This window comes from Oryzias latipes, chromosome 12, assembly GCF_053564925.1.
Source record: "Oryzias latipes strain Hd-rR chromosome 12, Olatipes_Hd-rR_3.1".
Lineage (NCBI taxonomy): Eukaryota > Metazoa > Chordata > Actinopteri > Beloniformes > Adrianichthyidae > Oryzias > Oryzias latipes.
Window position 1 is genome coordinate 3,233,262 of NC_136248.1, and position 21,644 is coordinate 3,254,905.

Below are 21,644 nucleotides of genomic sequence, written 5' to 3' on the forward strand. Positions count from 1 at the left end.
ATTGGCTGGTCGAAAAGCATTTTGGGTATGCGTGATGCATGACGGGACATTGCTCACAACTTGCACACACTTAGCTAAGAGCTATTATCTTGTGGGAACAAGATCTTAATCTGTGGGAACGAGATATTTTTTAATGTCAGGACACGGGCTCCGTACAAAGACCAAATTTGGAGAAAAATGATCAATTAGGTCGCCACACAGTGGCAATTTAGGGATTTGTGACCAGAGCTTTAGAAACCGGCATTGCTAATTAGCCTGTGGATAGTTTAATTTATTCTGACTTCTCTCCTTGGACACTTATTCACCTTCCTTTTCTTTTTCCTTCCTTTTTTTTTTCAATCTCAGAAATCTCACAGACTTTTATTTTCCTTCAAAATCGTTAACTGTCATCAGTGTTTTTAGTGCTTGCTGCTGGCAGATTAGCAACTTGTATTCATAAATCTGGGTACGGATCCAGAAAAAAACAGCTGGTTCTGGGACAAGAACTGTTGAGGCTTCTCAGGTTCCTCAACCAAATATCGATTGTTGAGAGGACGACCACCAGACAGGTGAAGTAGCAGTCTCTCTTTGAGGTCAAGGTTAGAGTTTCCTTTCCTGTGTTTTCAAATAAAATGTTTTTCTTTTTTTGGTACTGTAGATCACAAACAGTGAAGTGCTTTACAATAAAAGCCAAGCTGAGAGCATAATCAGACCTGTGTGGATCTGAGCTGCATGTGTTTGTAAGCAGCAGTGTTGGCTCTGCATGTTTCAGCCGTAAGAAGAAGCTGACTGCTCACTCTATAGACTTTATTCTGCACTGAGTATAACGTTTCACCATTACAATACTTAGTTTAGAAGCCAGAATGTTCCTTATAGCTTTTTGTCCTTTCACTGCCATTTTCACATTCACAGTCTCATCCCATGTTCTGAACATGGCTAAAAACAAAGTTGAATCCTATATCAATAAAAAGAGTAAATTTGATGAATTTTCTTTATTTGATGGAGTTGCTCCCTTTGGATTTTTGCATGTGGTTAAAGTGTATCAGGTTAGAGAAACAAAATCCTCCATCCACTTTACATGCTAAGGTTTCATCGCAGAAATCCAGATGTTTCCTTTCTTTTTGGGGGCTAGTCTCATGTTCTTGACTAAACAAATACATTTGTTTGCATTTAGGCAGTTTATTCATAATGAAACACAGAATCAAAAAAGAATGGACCCTAAAATCTTTGGCAAAAGTCAAGATTTTTAAGGATCTTTCAGTAAGTAAGTAAAACAGTTTGTTATGTTTTCAGTTAAAAAAAACTAACAAAATAAAGAATGATAAGAACACAAAACATAGTTTCTTATTTTCTGTTTGGTTTCTTCTACGTTTTTTTTTCTTTACCTTCCACCCTTTGAGGATATTAAAAATTGTTTCTTTTTTATATTTTAAATATATTGATTCTTGCTTCTGTAGTATTATGAGAGTAAAATGTTATCTCTTACTTTAAATGCTGCTGTTTAAAAAATGGTCAGTATGCATTAAAGGCATTATTAGGTCTGAGGTTTTTTCTTTGAATTTTGATGGTTTAATTTATTGCATTTTTTTGCTAATTATTTGATCTTTGTATTGTATTAATTGGCTGCAAAATCTTTTGCATCTACTTAAGCTCCTTAACTTATATTTGTGTTGAAAAAACAAAAGCAAAGCTGCAAATACAAAACCTTAACATCTCATTCTTGTGCTGAAAAACAAGTAATAGTCATACACGTTGAGTATGTTCATGTACATTTCAGCTTTCGCTTGCACGTCCACATTAGAGTGCGCTTGCTCTGACAGTAAAAGCTGAACGCTGCCACCTTATCAGAGGTGTGAATCATCAAGTGCATGTCAAGTCAAAGCTTCTGAGTGAAATTTCAGAGGCAGAGAACCTGTAAACTGGGCTCGGCAATAACACGGCTCTGCAGAAGTGGATTCGTACTGCATGTTGATGAACAGTGGCAAAGACCGGACACTAAATGAACTAGAACAGATGGAGAAGCTGCTGCAGGCCGACGGTGCTCAGTTGAACGGAGAATCCTCCCAAAATAACGGTATTCGGTTTAATAACTGCTGTCAAAGCCAGTGATGGTGAACATTTACCATCACATATGATGTGATCTCCATATTAATACTGTCAGTACATTCAAATCAGTGATTTATTTTCCTAAAACAACAAATAACCATGTTTTACATTGACTTCACAGCGGCTCACTGGATTCATTTAACCGACAGATACAGATTCTTGTCAAAATATCAAACGTCTGCTAAATTATGGATCAGCCTCTGGTATTTATTCACTGTTACTTGTTTTAAACTCCAGCGTCTCCTGCAGTCAAACAGCACTTCTCTGGTTCTTATTTGTTTCATGGTTATTTTGATACTTTTTTAAATTTTGTTAGTTTTTAGTTGGGTTCTTAATGCACTGGCAGATGCAACATTCTAAATGGGAAGAGCTTGGGCTTTGAGCTCACAGTATAACTGTACCTGGGTGAGTTTGTACTTGAATACAGGTGACAGTGGTGTGGCATAGTTCTGCAAGCACACCAGGCATTCTGTGTCGGAACCATTGATTGCACAGATAGATAGATAGATAGATAGATAGATAGATAGATAGATAGATAGATAGATAGATAGATAGATAGATAGATAGATAGATAGATAGATAGATAGATAGATAGATAGATAGATAGATAGATAGATAGATAGATAGATAGATAGATAGATAGATAGATAGATAGATAGATAGATAGATGACTTTATTAATCCCACAATGGGGAAATTTCATTTCTGTGGCAGCAACACGACATTCAGAAATAATCTATATAATATAACATCAATAAAGGACATCACAAATGACATTTATATTAGAAAAAACATGAGAACTGGACCGGGTCAGTGGGACTTTACCCAAGAAAAATGGTCTATACTCCCAGTTCCAATGACATAAAGTCAATTCAGTTGCCATTTTTCATGATGTGGCTGTAGGTCAGCTGTGTTGTCAGTGAGCAGTGATTGCATTGCAAGGCATGGTGTGTTGACAGTGAGCCCTTTTTACCCCAGAGCCGATCAGTCAATGAGCTTCTTCATCATGGAAAAATTAGAAAGGCTCACTGCAGCTTTGACAACAAGGGGCATCCATCTGCTTCAGCTGTCAAAGCATTAGGAAGAGACTCGGGCTGCATAAAAGAAAGGTTAGTGACCTCTTTTAAGGGCTATTAATGGTGTTTTACCCGACTAATAGGCAATTACTGGCACTTCCACATCTCTCACAGTCATCCCAGTACAAATACGCTTTCTCCAGTGTACTTTATTAATCATGGATAAAAAGGCTTTCAGCCATAATTTGTGAAAGTAAATTAATCTTTTTTGAGAAAAAAAAAAGGGTTACATTCACTGAGGATACTATCAGTTTTCTTTATAATACTTCATCACATCTTTATGGAAGAAAACAAACTTTTTTCTGATGATCAGTTAAAAGATTACAATAGGTTTTTTCTTTGAACTGATGTTGGTGTCGAACTTATGCAACAATTTCACTAAATTTCAGGAGGCAAACTATGAGATGGAGATATGAATGTGTGCATCTGTTTTTTCCACGCGGCTGCAGGCTGCTGCTGTCTTGATGGGGCAGGAGGGATAACAGAAAATGAATATGGACAGCTGGGCGCCGGCGGGGGAGCCCCGGCTGAGGGTCCTTCTCTGATGACCTTGTGCTGTCTGCCATGGAAAGTTAATCTGACAGCGCGGGGCCCGAGGCCACGGACACACATGCAGGAGCGCAGACAGCCACCAGGACGCAAACGGGCGCGGGGGGGGCAGTGGGAGGACTGGGAGCTGTCGGGCTGTTAACACGCGCACTTTGCACGTCAATTAAGCAATTAGACCGTTTTTCCCCCTTTGAGTGGGCACATGCAGCGAGCCAGTGGTCCAGAGTGTGACACATTACACGGGTCAGTAGTTTGGTCCCAGCCGCCAACTTTGATCTTCATGCGACGCGAACGACGGGATAGATTTTGTTCTGGGCGCTTGGGTCTCTACTCACAAAGATTGCAACAGTTTGAGTCTGTCATTTCATCAAACACATGATGCTGTAGTGAGAAGTCAGCTCTGTGTCCTGGTTTTCTGAGATTTACAAAAGCATCAACGTCGCCAGTGTCACTGACCCCATTTGACTGAGTGTGGGGGGGGGTCTAGGATCTGTCCACAGAGGTTATGTTTGTCTCTATGATGGACGGACAGCCTTTCCTGTGTCTACCTGTCCTCTCCTGCAGTGACAGCAGAGGAAGGCTCCAGCTAAAAGGGATGGATTGATTCAGCCCCCCCAGCACTGGGGGCGGCTGTCTCTTGCAGGGTGTTGGTGTGTTTTTATGGGGGGGGGGTCACAGGGGCAGAAAGGTGGACCTTTGCCAACTATCGGAGGAAACCTTTGTGTGCTCTGTTAGGAAGAGGAGGAGAACGTCAGATGGATTTGGACAGGAAACATGTTCTCCCTCTCCTCCATGTCAGCTCAGATGCACTCCTGCACCCTGAAGCGGAGAAAGTCCCAGCAAAAATAAGACAAAATGGAGAGACGTGCCTCTCAGGGCGGCTCAAAGAGATTATCATCAGATTATTTTATCCTAAAACCACATCAGGAGGTCAGATAGCAAACACAAAATAGCAGGAAGCCCTGAATCATGCAACATGTTTACATGTGCTATTGTGAAGCAATGGGTGGAGATTATGGATGTTCCCATTTAAAATGAAAAACAAAACAGGAGACATATGAGATCAAAGGAGAAACATTCATTTATTGTCAGCATAATGTTCTAAACTGCAGGGGGGTTAGGGTACATGAAGGAAGCCAGTATTTTAGCTCCATGCTTGTTGCAATTGTGACAAGTCAGGAGAAGCGTAGAAAAAAATAGACCAATTTACTGTGAGCTGGAATACACCAGAGAGGGTATTCTGCAACTCAGGATGGGACGGTCACATGCAGATCAAGTAATGCACTTCTGGTTTAATTTCCTTACATGCAGATGTTTACACTGAAGTGACAAAATGCTGGGACCACAGTGTAGTTTGTCTGGATGTTGCATCTCTTTTTACTTTGAAGTACACAAATAAACACCCATTGAATGGTTTCAGAGGTAAACACGTTGACTCCACCATCATTTACGAAGCCGCCATAAGGGGGTCAAAAAAGGGCCTTGTTCGGTCTGCGCCGGTGGTGACCATGTGGAGTCTGCCATGATAGGCTGCATGAGTGAGGAGGAAGAAGATTTCCTGACTCAATGGTGATTGGCTAATGTCACGGTGAGGAGGCTCGAAAGCCGGTAGGACCCAGAATGCAGAGGCAGGAGGCACAAAGTTCCGGGGCAAGGGGGTTTAATGGCCAACAAACAAAAAGCGCTGCAGAGCAGGATGACAAAGGAAACAAAAACTTACTTGGCGTGGCATGAAACATGGACGAGGAACATGGCATGAACACCATAACAGGGGTAACTAATGGACCAACACAGGAGGAAGGCAGAGACAAGACTTAAATACAGACAGGGCAGACAAGACACAGGTGAACACGATCAGGGCAGATGGGGACCAAAGGAAGTAAAACTGAAGAAACCAGACAAGACAGGAGACTTTCAAAATAAAACAGGAAACAGAAACTAGACAGAACAAGGACCAAAACAAGACACAACAAACTGAAACCATGACAGTACCCCCCCCTCAAGGAACCGCTCTGAGGTTCCCAAAGTCAACTGAGGGGGGGGCCCCGGAGGTCAAACCTCGACGGGCATAAGAGTCCAAGGAGTCTGGAGGACGGCCGGGGGTCCGCGCCGTCCGGCGAGGCAGGTCCGGCGGACGGCCGGGGGGCCGAGCGGTCCGGCGAGGCAGGTCCGGAGGACGGCCGGGGGGCCGAGCGGTCCGGCAAGGCAGGTCCGGAGGACGGCCGGGGGGCCGAGCGGTCCGGCGAGGCAGGTCAGGCTTGGAGGCGTCGTCAGGCTTGGAGGCGTCGTCAGGCATGATGGAGTCAGGCTTGGAGGCGTCGTCAGGCATGATGGAGTCAGGCATGATGGAGTCAGGCATGATGGAGTCAGGCATGGAGTCAGGCATGGAGTCAGGCATGGAGTCAGGCATGGAGTCAGGCATGGAGTCAGGCATGGAGTCAGGCATGGAGTCAGGCATGGAGTCAGGCATGGAGTCAGGCATGGAGTCAGGCTCTGGCGGGTCGGGCCAGCAGTCAGGCTCTGGCGGGTCGGGCCAGCAGTCAGGCTCTGGCGGGTCGGGCCAGCAGTCAGGCTCTGGCGGGTCGGGCCAGCAGTCAGGCTCTGGCGGGTCGGGCCAGCAGTCAGGCTCTGGCGGGTCGGGCCAGCAGTCAGGCTCTGGCGGGTCGGGCCAGCAGTCAGGCTCTGGCGGGTCGGGCCAGCAGTCAGGCTCTGGCGGGTCGGGCCAGCAGTCAGGCTCTGGCGGGTCGGGCCAGCAGTCAAGCTCTGGCGGGTCAGGCGTGGAGCCGAGCTCAGGCGGGTCAGGCGTGGAGCTGAGCTCAGGCGGGTCAGGCGTGGAGCCGAGCTCAGGCGGGTCAGGCGTGGCAGTGGAACCGGGGACCCATCGGGGCGCAGGCGGCACCCCCCTGGGAGCCGGGACGGGTCGGGGCGCAGGCGGCACCCCCCTGGGAGCTGGGATGGGTCGGGGTGCAGGCGGCACCCCCCTGGGAGCCGGGACGGGTTGGGGTGCGTCCGGGACCACCACTGGACATGGCTGTGGTGCGTCCGGGACCACCACTGGGGGAGGTTGTGGTGCATCCGGGACCACCACTGAACGTGGCTGTGGTGCATCCCGGACCACCACTGAACGTGACTGTGGGGGACGGCGGGGACGACGGCGACTTCGACCCCCCCTCATGGCGAGACGGCTCCCAGTGTAGTCCTGCTCTGCTGGGTCCAGACAATTTGGTTGGTCCATTCTGTCACGGTGAGGAGGCTCGAAAGCCGGTAGGACCCAGAATGCAGAGGCAGGAGGCACAAAGTTCCGGGGCAAGGGGGTTTGATGGCCAACAAACAAAAAGCGCTGCAGAGCAGGATGACAAAGGAAACAAAAACTTACTTGGCGTGGCATGAAACATGGACGAGGAACATGGCATGAACACCATAACAGGGGTAACTAATGGACCAACACAGGAGGAAGGCAGAGACAAGACTTAAATACAGACAGGGCAGACAAGACACAGGTGAACACGATCAGGGCAGATGGGGACCAAAGGAAGTAAAACTGAAGAAACCAGACAGGACAGGAGACTTTCAAAATAAAACAGGAAACAGAAACTAGACAGAACAAGGACCAAAACAAGACACAACAAACTGAAACCATGACAGCTAAGATAAGACAGGACAGGTTTGTGACTGGACAGAAGATGTTAAACTGGTTAAAAGAAAGCAATGAACAAAGCTGCACTAGAGAAGTGGGGGTGGGGTTGCTCTGTGTCAAAGGCCCCAACCACAAGTCAGACGCATAATGAACTACTGCCGCTCTGGAGAAATGATGTCCTAGAAAATGACAGATTTTTCTTATTTTGGCTAAAAACGGTAATTAAAGGACAATAGATCAATAGGTGGACTTCAATCTGACAGTTTTCCTCTGTTAAGATGCTGTGAATCAAGCTCCTAGAGGTTAAGAATTGTGCACATTTTTCTGCAAAATAGCTATTCGCACCTCCAAGTTCGCTCCAGTCCTCTTTTGATCTTTTGTAAAATTGTTCCCAATGGTCTTTTAATTATAATTAATCCATTTTGGGTAGAAAAAAAGAACTGTCGTTTTTTTTAAGACATAGTTTCTGCAGAGCGGCAGGAGTTCATTGAAAATTGGCCTCTGAGTTGAGGGCAGGACTGTGGTTGTGGAGTAGGCCCGTGCAGATTTCCCAACATTCCTGTGCTCACACTCTCTCCCGGTAGCTCACACCCCCTCACCACCCCAACAACTAAAATGGTGATCACTTTTAGAGCTATTCAACCGAACAGTTCTGATCCAGATTCCAGCTCAGACGAGAAAAACAAAGACATCCATGGATCTATTTGTGTTACGGGGAATGGTAGGGGACGTACCCAGGCGCAGAGAGGAGAGGAGGCAGGAGGTTGCAGGGGAATAGGTGCTTTAATAAAGTAAAACAGACTAACAAAACCAAAACCACTGCTGAGCAGGCTAGAAAAACTCAAAACTCGAAATACACTTGAACCACTAGAAACAGGGAAACATTAACCTATGGAGCAGCACAGGAGGAAGGGAATGACAAGACTTAAAAACATGCAGACAAACGAGACACAGGTGGAAACACTCAGGATTGATGGGGGAAAGGTAAAACTCGAAAACAACAATAAAACAGGAAATACTACAAAATAAAACAGGAAATCAAGAAACCAAACACAAAGAACTGAAACCGTTACAATTTGTCTGCAAGATGCATCAGAATGGAACAGGGAGCTTGTGGCTGACCGACGGTAGCACCTACGTAACACCTACAAGCCTTTTCAAACTACATTTTTTTGTTTGCCCCGGATTCACCATGATTTCAACAAATACATTCTCAGAAATACTTTGTTTTTTTTAATATTGACCTCCACTTTGAGAAAACTGTTACAAAAACATGTTAAAAAACACCAAAAACATTTTTGTTAATTGAAATGGGTCTTTAAACATCACTTTTACAAGAACATTTTAATTTTTTAACTCATCTATGACTCATAACTACTGTACTGGAAAAAACAGGGAATGGTTATTTTACTCACAACCCAACAGTCTGTTTCTATCAAAGACAGATCTTTTGTACCAAAGAAAATCTCATGATCCTTAAAATTACTTAACATTACTTAATATTATTACCATTTCTTAGTACTATTCTTGACAGAGCTTTCATCTATTGAGTAGCTTCTATGACATAATTCGAAATAAGACATTTAGAGTTTTTGGTAAGAAAAATGAACACTTGCTAAACTGAGAAGGTAGCCTGATGCTTCAGTACAAAGAGTTAGATTTTATGCTAAATCCATCCTTGCATCACCTAAATTAAATCTAGTTAAATCAGATGTTTTTGCATAACAGTCTTTGAAAGACAGTTCCGTTTCCAAACACGGTTCATTTCCGACTGACTTCCTTGTTCTTTTGTTATCAGACACAGTTTTGAACCAAGGCCTTCTCGCTTTGAGTGCAAACCGCTACACCACCATGCAGCCTGTTTAAAGGGAGTCCAGATGGTTAAACATTAAAGGCTAAAAAAAACACAGCTTTTTCTGCTGGCATGAAAGTCAAAGCCCAACAGGTTTGAACCTCATTTGCGTTTTAAATCACACCATTTGTTAGGCGACTTACTGTAAGAATCGGACTCCCCCTCACTGCGTCACGTCAAGACTTTTGATGTTAACTGCTTTGCAAAGAATATGATGGACGTCCTCCAATTTAACAGCAGCCACCAAGTAGCACTTAACAGCCATTTGGTGATGATTAGTCAAAGATGTTAAAAGAAAAGAAAAAGTTGAATCCTCAAACTTCTACTTTTAAGCTCTGTCAGCCTGTCACGCTCTCTTAAAAAAGCCACATTAAGTAATCACTGAATTTCTTTCAGTTTGGTCCGATATGGCGTTGAGCTTTTGCTCATCTCTTGTTCTTTGTCAAGCAAGTTCTGTTACACACGGGGCTGTTACCAGCTCTGGGCTTGAACAGAAAAATTGAACTAAAATATACAAAAGTGATAGACACCAGCGCATTTGTGTTTACAGGAAAAGAGGCGTCCATTTCTCACAAAGGCCAATGCAGATTTCTGTTTTTAGTTACTGTGCACGGTGGCACGGTGGATAGTGCTCTTGTCTCACAGCAAGAAGGCCCCCGGTTCAAGTCCTGGGTGGGGGACCTGAACCAGAACATCAATGGGGGACCTTTCTGTGTGGAGTTTGCATGTTCTCACCGTGCATATGTGGGAATTCTCTGGGGACTCTGGCTTCCTCCCACTGTCCAAAAACATGCTTCATAGGTCAATTGGCAACTCTTAATTGTCCATGTGAGAGTTAATGGACGTGTGGTTGTGGCCCTGTAACAGACTGGCGAACTGTCCAGGTTGTCCCCTGCATTTGCCCACAAGTGGCCGGGATAGGCTCCAGCAGCCCCGTGACCCAGAATGGGAAAAAACGGAAGAAAATTAATGAAGGATTGACATTTTCACCAGACTACCTTTTTGTTTCTGCAAGGCAAATCAAGGCCTGAAGCTGGACGACACATGGACCAGAACTTGGTTCTTCCCAACTCTAAGCCCATTTTGTCCTTTTCAGGGTCACAGGGCTGCTGGAGCCTATCCCGGACACTCGTGGGCAAAGACAGGGTACACTCTGGACAGGTTGCCAGTCTGATGCAGGGCCACAATCACACTCGCATTCACACCTAGGGACAATATAGAGTAACCAATTAACCTATGGAGCATGTTCTTGGACGCTGGGAGGAAGCTAGAAATCCCACGTATGCACAGTGAGAACATGCAAACTCCCCATTGATGTTCTGGTTCAGGTCTTTCCCCCAGATATTTAGTATTCTTTTGGCATTTAAATGGAGTAACTCTTTTCTTCTCGCTAGAACTTTTTTTTTCATCCTCAACATCTTGTCGTTGACATTTAGATTCAAACTTTAAAACCTGACATTTTGGGTCTTTAAGACTGTTTTGTTCTGTTTTGTGGTTTAACCTAAATGTGTCATTTTAATCTATTCAGGGACTGTTTGCTGTTAATGGCAAAAAAGGTTCTCATAGGTTTAAAGAACACAACTCACATCCCTCACTGTGGTTCACCTTCAGCTAATTGTAGTTGAGCCAACTCGCTGGAAGCGAGTCTGTGATTGGATGTCTTTTTGCTTCCATCAAATGTACATTAAAAGACAAAGACAGTGGGGACACAGCAGGAAGAGAAATTTGCCAAAAACCAATTAGACCAGAAATCAATTACCTTTGTATCAACTTAATCTTGTTCATACCTGTGGTTTTCAATGGATTCTGCTGTTACTCCTAGTGCTTACTCAATTTTACGATACATATCTGTAACTCTAACATCCCAAATATAGAAATAAAAATAAAAAAGTAAGGCCAGGCTGTACATTAGTTTATTTTTTTGTGTAAAATCAGGCTTTTAACCCTTGTGCTGTCTTGTGGGGTCCAGATGACCCCACCCTTACACTGACGTGTTCTCTCTACCATGACAAAGGTGGATAAAGGTGGAAAGATTTCATGTAATCCATGGACACCAGTGAAGATCACAAATCATTGAAGAAAAAAGGTTCAGCGCACAGTCTAGTGCACATGCGTCAAACTCAAGGCCCGCGGGCCTAAATGTGGCCCACCATGTCATTTTCTGTGGCCCTCGAGAGCATAAAAGTTTGTAATTTCTTAAAATAAAAAATAAAAATTGGTGTGTATTTATTCATATCTAGGGTGAATCTGACTTAAAATGCAACTAAACATTAGGACTTAAACACTGTCCAAATAACCTAACCTGACAGAATCAAATATAAAAGGATTTATGTTAGAGTAACAAGCAAATATATGTTTTCTATGCAACTGTAATTGTCACTTTAAAAAGTTATAATAAATAAATAAAATAAGTTATTTAACATTAAGGAGTAGTTGCTTTTAGTTTTCATTACATTTAGTTCCATGTATAAGTGATATCTGGCCCTTTGAGGACGAACACTATGCTGATATGGCCCTCGGTGAAAATGAGTTTGACACCCCTGGTCTAGTGGGTCTAGATGACCCCACTCCCAATGGTAAAGTGCCTAGGATAGCACAAGGGTTAAACCAGGAATCAATGGGGAATCGCTCCACTCTGCAACCTGCCTCCAGAGGTCTTTAGAAGAAACGGCAACATTTGATCCTTCCGGGTTTGAACAGTATGAGAGAACTTGGTGTTTACTTGAATTATTTTGTTATATTTTTACATTTGCTTTAACTGAAACATTTGGGTGAGACACAAATACAAACAACAAATAAACTGTCTTCATTTATGTCCTTCATATTGTACAGTAATCGTTACAAAACAAATTAGAAATGTTCTTTAAAATGAATTACAATGCTAATGACTGAATAGTTTATCATTAACTAAAGTGAGCAGGCTTCAATTTCCAACTAAATCTAAAAAAAAAATAAACATCCTTGACTCATTTCCTGTAACCATGGTGATAGGAAGTTCTCTCCAATCTCAGTTTTTTGTATTGTGAGTCAGGGAAGTGCGCCGTTTCCTGCTGTTTCACTGACTTCCTCTTCGAGGTTTTGTTTTAGTACTTGGTCCTGGAAAACTGCAGGACCAGTTCATTCCCTTCAAGTGAATTAACATTTTCATTATTCTCCTGCTAAGTTTTGTTTTCATTTCCTGCAGCTCCATCACATGTAAAACGTGTAAGTTTGATTTTTATTTCACACTTACTTTCGTCTCAATGTTTGCAGCTTTTGGTTCTATGATACATTTTATTTGCGGTTGAAGTATTTAATGCTTTTGTAGTTTTGCTTCTCCATGACAGTTGAGTCTTGTTGCTCAAAGGTAATAACAGAGTAACCAGGGTACTAAGTACTAAGTGATACACAGTGTATACTTTTTCACAAGTTCAACATTGTTCTTGAAAGGATTCTAAACATTAAAAGTACAAATAATTTATACTTTCTGATACTGGTGGTTTTAATTTTCAATCAAAGAAACTATTTATTTTTTTAAAAAGCTTGTAAAATTACTCAGCCACAAAGGAAAGTGAATAATGTTTAATACAGAACAAGGTGGAGATTTATTTTCCACTCAACGTACTTTTTATTTCAACAGCAAACTGCAAACCTATTTAATCTTTCAGCAAAGATTGCTGTGAGTGTGAGTTTTTTTTTAAAGTCGTCTTCTTTATGTTTTTATTTTTTATCCTTTATTTACAGAGGAGAGTTGCATCGAGATTAAAAACTTGTTTTGCAAGGAAGTCAGCAAATACAAACTACGAGTTAACATATTGCATACAAAAATACAAAATAACAGGAAGATACACACAGATTAAAACAAGCATGTGCGTATCATGTAGTTGACCTCTACTGTGGAAAACATGAGATGATTTGGCCATTTGTTTGTTCCATAGAAGTTCTGAAGGCCTGCAGACTCCTGCCCTCTTTCCTGGGCACAAATGGGGGTCCACATCCAGGAGCCTGCCTGCTCTCCCTGATCTGAGCTTGGCAGCGATGGAGCTTGGTCCTCAGACCAGCAGCAGCTCTTCCATCCACACCCCTCATCAGGCCTGGCGCACTTTTCTCAGCAGCCTACACCGACTTCTTCTGGACAATATCCAAGCCAGGGTTATTATCAGTCCCAAAGGGGGGATGGAGAGGGTCTTCCAGCCACAGACGCCACAGCCCCCCAGGAGCTGCGGCTCATCGGGACCGGCTGGGAAACCATGCTGGAGCTGGGACCTGAAGGTTGCACTGATCCTGGTGACGCTGGCTGGAGCCCTAATCCTCCTGCTGCTGTTCAGACTCCTGCAGCTGAGACACAGGTACACACATCCACACCCCTCTGAGCCACACACCTGGTTATTATAGGGAAAGAATCCCTTTTATTCATGACAGAGGTTTTGTAACCCAAACACAACTTTGTACTGGCCTCTGAGGCTCTTGCCTAGAGAAAGGTAGTTTGTCCTCTCTGGGTGGGTGGAGGGATCCTGCCCCAGGTGGAGGAGTTTAAGTATCTTGGAGTCTTGTTCACAAATGAGGTCAGGGCATGGGATTGACAGGCAGACTGGTGCGGCATCCTCTGCTACGCCTGTCGATGTACCGGTCCTTTGTGGTGAAGAGAGAGCTGAGCCAGAAAGCAGAGCCCTCAATGTCGATCTTTGTTCCAATACTCGCCTAGGGTCATGAGCTCTGGGTCATGACCGAAAGAACGAGGTCCCGGATACAAGCAGCTGAAATGAGCTTCCTCTGTAGGGGGGCTGGGCGCCCCCTTAGCGGGGAGGACCTCGGTCACCTGGAGAGAGCTTGGAGTACAGCTGCTGCTCCTCCACAGCCAGAGCAGCCAGTTGAGGTGGCTCAGGGCATCTGGTCCAGATGCCTCCTAGATGCCTTTCTGGGGAGGGGTTCCAGGCATGTTCCACAGGGCGGAGACCCCGGGGAAGACCCAGGACATGCTGGAGAGACTAGGTGTCTAGGCTGGCCTGGGAACGCCTCGGAGGAAGTGCCCAGGGAGAGGGAAGTCTGGGCATCTATGGTCAGACTTCTGCCCCGGTCCTGGACAAGCAGAAGAAAATGGATGGATGGATGGATGGATGGATGGATGGATGGATGGATGGATGGATGGATGGATGGATGGATGGATGGATGGATGGATGGATGGATGGATGGATGGATGGACCTGGGGGAGGATCCCTCTTTCATGTGGGCACCCCTGAGGTTTCTTCGTTTTTTCCAGAATCTGTTTTTTAGGAGTTTTTCCTTACCGCGAAGGGGGGGTCTAAGGGCAGGGATGTCCAGTTTAGTTTAGTCAGTTTGTTAGTTCAATTTAGTATTTTCCTATTGAATTTAATGTATTTATGATCCTTTTGATTTTATGTTTTACTATTTCAATTACCGATACGAAGCCCATCTAGACGACTGTGAATTTGGGAATATGCAAATAAAGTTGAATTGAATTGAAATTGAATGGATGGATGCATCTCATGCATCTTCTGAAGTTGCATCTGCTGTTTACTGTTACAATCTGCAAAATGCAGAGGAACAGCCCAGAACCCTCATCGTTGGCAGCTCCCCCGTCTGTTTATTTGTTTCTTATTTTCCAATCAGGCAGTTTTCTAACGTCTCAAGGAAGCAGCAGCGACACGGTTTGGCTAAAATACCATGGAGATAAAATGCAAATGTTCACCTTTCCACAAGGCCTCTCTGTAAGGAGGCAAAAGATTTCCGGGGAGGGGAGCCAGATTAAGGTGCGACTCTTCTCCACCCCATCTCGTTTCAAATCTGTCCTCTGTGGGATTCAGCATTTTTGGAAATAAATATTTTGCATTTCTAAGAAGTCTGACTATTTTTCATTTTTACATTTATAAACAGATTTTAGCCAAATGTAATCAGAGTAAATACAATAAGTAACTTTTTTTGTCAGTCACAGCTGCCTGCAGTCTCTAATTAGGAGTTTTGGTATATAAGGAGGTGTTTTCCTGTGTTATGCACTGCTGGTGTGTCTTATTATTCTACTCTGAGGTTGTCTTTCTTGGAACAGTAAGTGGAACTATTTTAGCTGTGTTTTTGTCTTTGCTGCATCTGTGTTTCAACTTGTTTGGGCAACTGTAACATTTTTTAACAATAATTTCACTTAAATGATAAAACGTTGTCCAAACCTCTTGGTTGAAAAGGAGCTGGCTAAAGTATCAGCTTGAGTTTCTTGCCTCTTTTCAGACCGTTTTCTGAATCTTCAACAGAAGATTACAAAGCAAAGCAGCTGAAAGATCTCAAAAAGAAGCTTGACCAGAGATGTTTAAGTCTAAACTGGTCACAGAGACATTTCTGAGGCTCAGAGAATCACAGTGAGATCCCTCATCCACGTATGGAGACAACCTAAATTCTGCTTTCTTCCAAAACATCCACCAGGACAGGTTTCTTTGAAGACCAAAGATCCACACACAGCAGCAGGTTTACTTGTGAACTAAAAAGAAGATTGTTGATTCTGGATCGTTTAAATCCAAATCAAGACTTGAGTCTGACTCTGAGTTAGTTTCTTTCCTTGAACAGACTTTCCTGTTGACAATCCTCCATTCATTCCAAGTCAAATATTTCTGCAAAGAACTGAATTCATCAGTGGCTTTGGGGTAAGTGCTCTTGGTTACGATTCCCAGTTAAAAGACTGACTTCCTCCAGAAAAAAACGCTTTCCAGATCGCCCATCCACCTCTGGCTTCAATCAAACACATGATTTAAAAAAGGAAAGGTTTCAGGTGAGGGGGGGCGGGGGGCTCCGATTGCGGCTCTGTGTTCCAGCAGAGGCGGCTGTTCTTCAGTCTGTGGTGACAAAGTGGATTATCGGCAGAAAAACTCTCAGGTGTGTTTGGATTCAGAACTTCTCATAATCCAAACGCTGCAGCAGACCTTCAGTAGTTTGTGCACAGAAAAAACATTGAGGAGCATAAACAGTAAAGGATTCATTACAGTCACAGTAATTTAAGACTTGACCCGCTCTTTTCACACACTGCTTTAAAATGTCTTTGTTCACTAAAGCCAAAGAATGATGTGTCAAGACCAAGCAATGCAGAAAATCCAAATTTAAGCAGATACGTTTATCTGACTGTTAGTCTAAATACCACTACAAGTAGATACAATGACTTAAACAGTCAAACTAATGAATATACAACCTAAATATTTCTTTTTTTTGTAACAAAAAAGCTGCTGGTAGAAGTCTACAATAGAAATGTCTAATAGCTAGGATTTAGAATTTTGCAAAAGTGTTTAACAATTTTTCTGAAAGTTGATGCAAATCTTTGCAATCCACACAAGCAAGCAGACTAAAACCCATATGTCTTTGGGTCATCAAAAACGCAAAGATCACACCATTGAACATGTTGATCAGGTCTTTTTTGAGACGACAGATTCCATACGTCTCATCGTTACGGAAAATAGTTAGTCTCACATCTTTCAGGCGGGATTTGGACCCATTTTTTTTTGACAGAATTCCGGTTGTTCTTTTCTCTGGGGTTGTCAGTGATCCCCAAATCCATGAAATGAGTTGGAACTGACCAAATGACGCCATAAAAGGGCAGGATGTCTTTTTTTGAATAAAATACTTCACCCTCATTTCTGTCTGGCTGAGACTCAAGTTTTCAAATCAAATTTAGTCCTTTGTGTTCCTGTCCTGCTAATCTAGCCACAGGGGTTGCAAGCCAGTAACTTCTGTGCCGGTCCCAAGCCCGGATAAATAGAGAGGGTTGCGTCAGGAACGGCATCAGGCGTAAAAAATTGCCAAAATAACCATGCGAATCATCCACAACACTTTAGACATACCGGATCGGTCGAGGCCCGGGTTAACAACGACCGCCACCGATGCTGTTAACCTACAGGGTGTCGGTGGAAATTTGACTACTGTTGGTGGAAGAAAGAGGGGAGGCAGAAGGGTCCGTGGCCAGAGAGAGAAGGGAAAAGGCAGGAACATAGGTTTGAGAATAGGGACTCTTAACGTTGGCACAATGACAGGGAAAGGCAGAGAGCTGGCAGACATGATGGAGAGAAGGAAGGTAGATGTACTGTGTGTGCAGGAGACAAGGTGGAAGGGCAGCAAGGCACGTAGTATTGGAGGAGGATACAAACTGTTCTATCATGGTGTTGATAGGAAGAGAAACGGGGTAGGAGTGATTCTGAAGGGGGAGTTTGTAAACAGTGTTCTAGAGGTGAAAAGAGTCTCAGACAGGATGATGAGCCTAAAGTTAGAAATTGAAGGGGTGATGGTGAATGTAGTCAGTGGGTATGCGCCACAGGTTGGCTGTGAGTTAGAAATGAAGGAGAGATTCTGGAGTGAGTTGGATGAGGTCATAGAGAGTTTTCCCAGAGGAGAGAGAGTTGTTATTGGAGCAGACTTTAATGGGCATGTTGGTGAGGGCAACAGAGGTGATGAGGAGGTGATGGGCAGGTTTGGTGTGAAGGAAAGGAATCTGGAGGGACAGATGGTGGTGGACTTTGCGAAGAGGATGGAAATGGCTGTAGTCAACACTTACTTCCAGAAGAGAGAGGAACATAGAGTGACATACAGAAGTGGAGGTAGGAGTACTCAGGTGGACTACATCCTATGTAGACGAGGTCATTTGAGAGAGGTTAATGACTGCAAAGTGGTGGTAGGAGAGAGTGTAGCCAGACAGCACCGCATGGTGGTGTGTAAGATGACTCTGGAGGTCAGGAAGAAGAAGAGAGGGAAAACAGAAAAGAAGACCAAGTGGTGGAAGCTACAGAATGAAGAAACTTGTGAGGAATTTAGGCAGAAGTTGAGGCAGGTCCTGGGTGGTCAGGATGAGCTTCCAGAGGACTGGGAAACTACAGCAGAGATTATCAGGGAAACAGGTAGGAAGGTGCTAGGTGTGTCATCTGGAAAGAGGAAAGACGGTAAAGAGACTTGGTGGTGGAATGAGGAAGTACAGGAATGCGTCCAGAGGAAGAGGTTGGCTAAAAGGAAGTGGGATGTAGAAAGGACTGAGGAAGGTAGACAGGAGTACAAGGAAGCGCAGCGTAAAGTGAAGAGAGAGGTGGCAAAGGCCAAACAGAAAGCTTACGATGAGCTATATGACAGGTTAGACACAAAGGAAGGAGAGAAGGACTTGTACAGGCTAGCCAGACAGAGAGACAGAGATGGGAAGGACGTGCAACAGATAAGGGTGATTAAGGACAGAGATGGAAAGGTGCTAACAACCCAAGAGAGTGTACAGAAAAGATGGAAGGAGTATTTTGAGGAGCTGATGAACGAGGAAAATGACAGGGAAAGAAGGGAGGAAGATGTGGTTGTTGTGGAGCAGGAAGTAGCAGAGATTGGAAAGGATGAGGTTAGGAAGGCTCTGAAAAGGATGAAGAGCGGAAAGGCCGTTGGTCCTGATGACGTACCTGTGGAGGTATGGAAGTGCTTAGGAGAGACAGCAGTGGAATTTCTAACGAGGTTGTTCAATAGGATTCTAGAGAGTGAGAAGATGCCTGAGGAATGGAGGAGAAGCGTTCTGGTCCCAATCTTTAAGAACAAGGGTGACACGCAGAACTGCAGCAACTATAGAGGAATAAAGTTGATGAGCCACACAATGAAGCTGTGGGAAAGAGTAGTGGAAGCCAGGCTTAGGAAGAAGGTGGAGATTTGTGAGCAGCAGTATGGTTTCATGCCCCGTAAGAGCACCACTGATGCCATTTTTGCTTTGAGAATGTTGATGGAAAAGTACAGAGATGGTCAGAAGGAGCTGCATTGTGTGTTCGTAGATTTAGAGAAGGCGTATGACAGGGTGCCGAGGGAGGAGCTGTGGTACTGTATGAGGTCGTCTGGAGTGGCAGAGAAGTATGTCAGAGTAGTTCAGGACATGTATGAGAGAAGTATGACGGTGGTGAGATGTGCTGTAGGTCAGACAGAGGAGTTCAAGGTGGAGGTGGGACTACACCAAGGATCAGCTTTGAGTCCTTTTTTGTTTGCTATGCTGATGGACAGGCTGACAGACGAGGTAAGACAGGAATCTCCCTGGACAATGATGTTTGCGGATGACATTGTAATTTGCAGTGAGAGTAGAGAGCAGGTGGAGGAACAGCTAGAGAGGTGGAGGTTTGCTCTGGAAAGAAGAGGTATGAAGGTCAGTCGTAGTAAGACAGAATACATGTGTCTGAACGAGAGGGATCAAGGTAGAAGCGTTAGGTTACAGGGGACTGAGGTGAAGAAGGTGCAGGAGTTTAAGTACTTGGGGTCAACAGTTCAGTGTGATGGGGATTGTGGAAAAGAGGTGAAGAGGCGAGTGCAGGCAGGTTGGAGCGGTTGGAGGAAAGTGTCAGGAGTGTTGTGTGACAGAAGAGTGCCAGCAAGACTCAAAGGAAAGGTGTACAAGACAGTGGTGAGACCAGCTCTGCTCTATGGGTTAGAGACGGTAGCAGTGAGACAGAGACAAGAGGCTGAGATGGAGGTAGCGGAGATGAAGATGTTGAGGTTCTCCTTAGGAGTGACCAGGTTAGACAGGATAAGGAACGAGTACATCAGAGGGACGGCTCATGTTGCCTGTGTCAGCGACAAAGTCAGAGAAGCCAGACTGAGATGGTTTGGACATGTTCAGAGGAGGGATAGTGGATATATTGGTAGAAGGATGTTGGAGATGGAGCTGCCTGGCAGGAGGGCAAGAGGACGGCCAAAGAGGAGATATATGGATGTCTTAACAGAGGACATGAAGTTGGCTAATGTTAGGGTAGAAGATGTCCATGATAGAGTGAGGTGGAAAAGGATGATTCGCTGTGGCGACCCCTGATAGGAAAAGCCGAAAGAGAAAGGAAGGTGTTCCTGTCCTGCTGCAGAATTTCATGTGTTTGGTTTGAAAAATCCCATTAAAAAAGCTAAACGTTTGTTTGCTTGGTGTTTTCGACAGATTAAATCTGGTCCGGGCAGGAAACCCTTTGGAGTACAGCGGCTGCTACCACAGCGCCACCTACACACTCAGGCAGCCCACATCCTGTCAGGACCTGCCAGTCAAGAATGGGATCCTTACTGAGAACGTTTCCTCCATCCAAACCGTAACAGCAGTGACCCCCGCTGTCTCCGCCCCTGCGCTGCCCTCACCGGTGACCCCTCAGCTTTGCCTTCCACTCCCCTCACATCCGGTCCTGCCGCCGCCACCTCTGCACGCCGCACCCTTTCTACCGTCAACGCCTCGCGTCCTGTCCTTCCCCTTCCCCCTGCCTGTGATCGGCACCACTCCACCGAGCCCCCACCTGTCTTGGGGCGCGTGCTCGGATGTAGATGTTTATTCTCGGATTGGAGCTTTCAGGCCCTCCAGGCTGTCGAGTCTCTCCAGCCAGTCGACAGTGATCCTGTTTGAGCACTCGGCTCTGTGAGCGTCAGCTTCCAGGACGCAGACGGACCTCTGGTTCCTTCAGAGTCACAAGCTTCAATCAACAGTTTCTGTTGAGGTCCTCGCTTTAGAGTCGTTTGCCCCAAACCTTCCAAAGAGAATATTTTTCGTACTTCCAGGAATACTTTTATCAATTTACAAATTGTCAGACCTTAAGCTTGTTCCAATAAGATTTTATTTTGTATAAATGCATTAATCTGCTTAAAACTTCCTTTAATAAAAAAAAGGACCTGCTTTCACTTCAGGCATTTCCAGTCTCATGTGTTTCAGAAGTCTGGGTTACATCTGAGTTTAGTCTTCCTCCGGTTTCATTGAATTGAGTTCTGTCCCTGCCTGACAGAAGAGGGGGGCGGCCCGCTCAGAAAACTCTCTGACATGTAGATAAAACTCAGCAAAACATCCGTTTGGGATGATTTAAATTTGATATTCTCTCAGCAGTAAAAGTACAGATTAAACTTTTACAGATGGATTTGAAAGAAATGTTATCTGTGTGATTATTTCAGAAATTTCTAAAGAAAATATCTCATGAATTTAGAATTTGCTGACCTGACTGAGTTTCTGCAGGCAGGTAAGAATAGGGCTGGGTTTACAAAATCATTTTTTTATCTGTGCTCAGAAGATCCTAAAAATATTCTGAGTTGATTTTCCTTTATGTTCTATTTTTTTCAGTAAAAGGCAGATTTCTGTTTTTTATGTTAAAATGTCTAGTTATTAAAAGTTTAGATTTTTTTTTAAAAGGCAAAAATGCTACACATCATGCTCTCTACATGTCTGCTCAAGTCTGCCCCCTGCAGGTGGGCCTTTTAGGAGGGCAGCATCAATGAGGGGGAAGGCTTAAGCCAGGGATGTCAAAATCCAGGCCTTGAGGGCCAGTGTCCTTTATGCTTTCCAACCAACCTGCTCCACACACCTAAACCAGGTAATCAGCAGCAGATGAGGCAGGATTTCTGGAAAACTAGGGGTAGGTCTGCCCTCGAGGCCTGGAATTTCACACCCCTGGGTTAAACCTTTAACACTGGAGCTTTAGCCCTGCACACCGTAGCTGGTTCAAAAGCTGAAATCACACAAA

General features: G+C 44.4%; 1 protein-coding gene across 2 annotated transcripts; it reads left to right on the forward strand.

Moving 5' to 3' along the window:
• Window positions 1-12,194: 12,194 nt before the first annotated feature.
• LOC110016122 (uncharacterized) lies at window positions 12,195-21,055 on the forward strand. Of its 2 annotated transcripts, XM_023961010.2 has the most exons (4): window positions 12,195-12,402; window positions 13,116-13,526; window positions 15,751-15,827; window positions 20,093-21,055. In XM_023961010.2, exons 2-4 carry the CDS (start codon window positions 13,428-13,430, stop codon window positions 20,556-20,558), a joined length of 642 nt encoding a protein of 213 aa, XP_023816778.1. In that variant the 5' UTR covers window positions 12,195-12,402; window positions 13,116-13,427; the 3' UTR covers window positions 20,559-21,055. The 2 variants fall into 2 exon arrangements, with proteins under 2 accessions (XP_023816778.1, XP_023816776.1); XM_023961008.2 differs by lacking the exon at window positions 15,751-15,827 and having other exon boundaries at window positions 12,200-12,402.
• The last annotated feature ends 589 nt before the right edge of the window (window positions 21,056-21,644 follow it).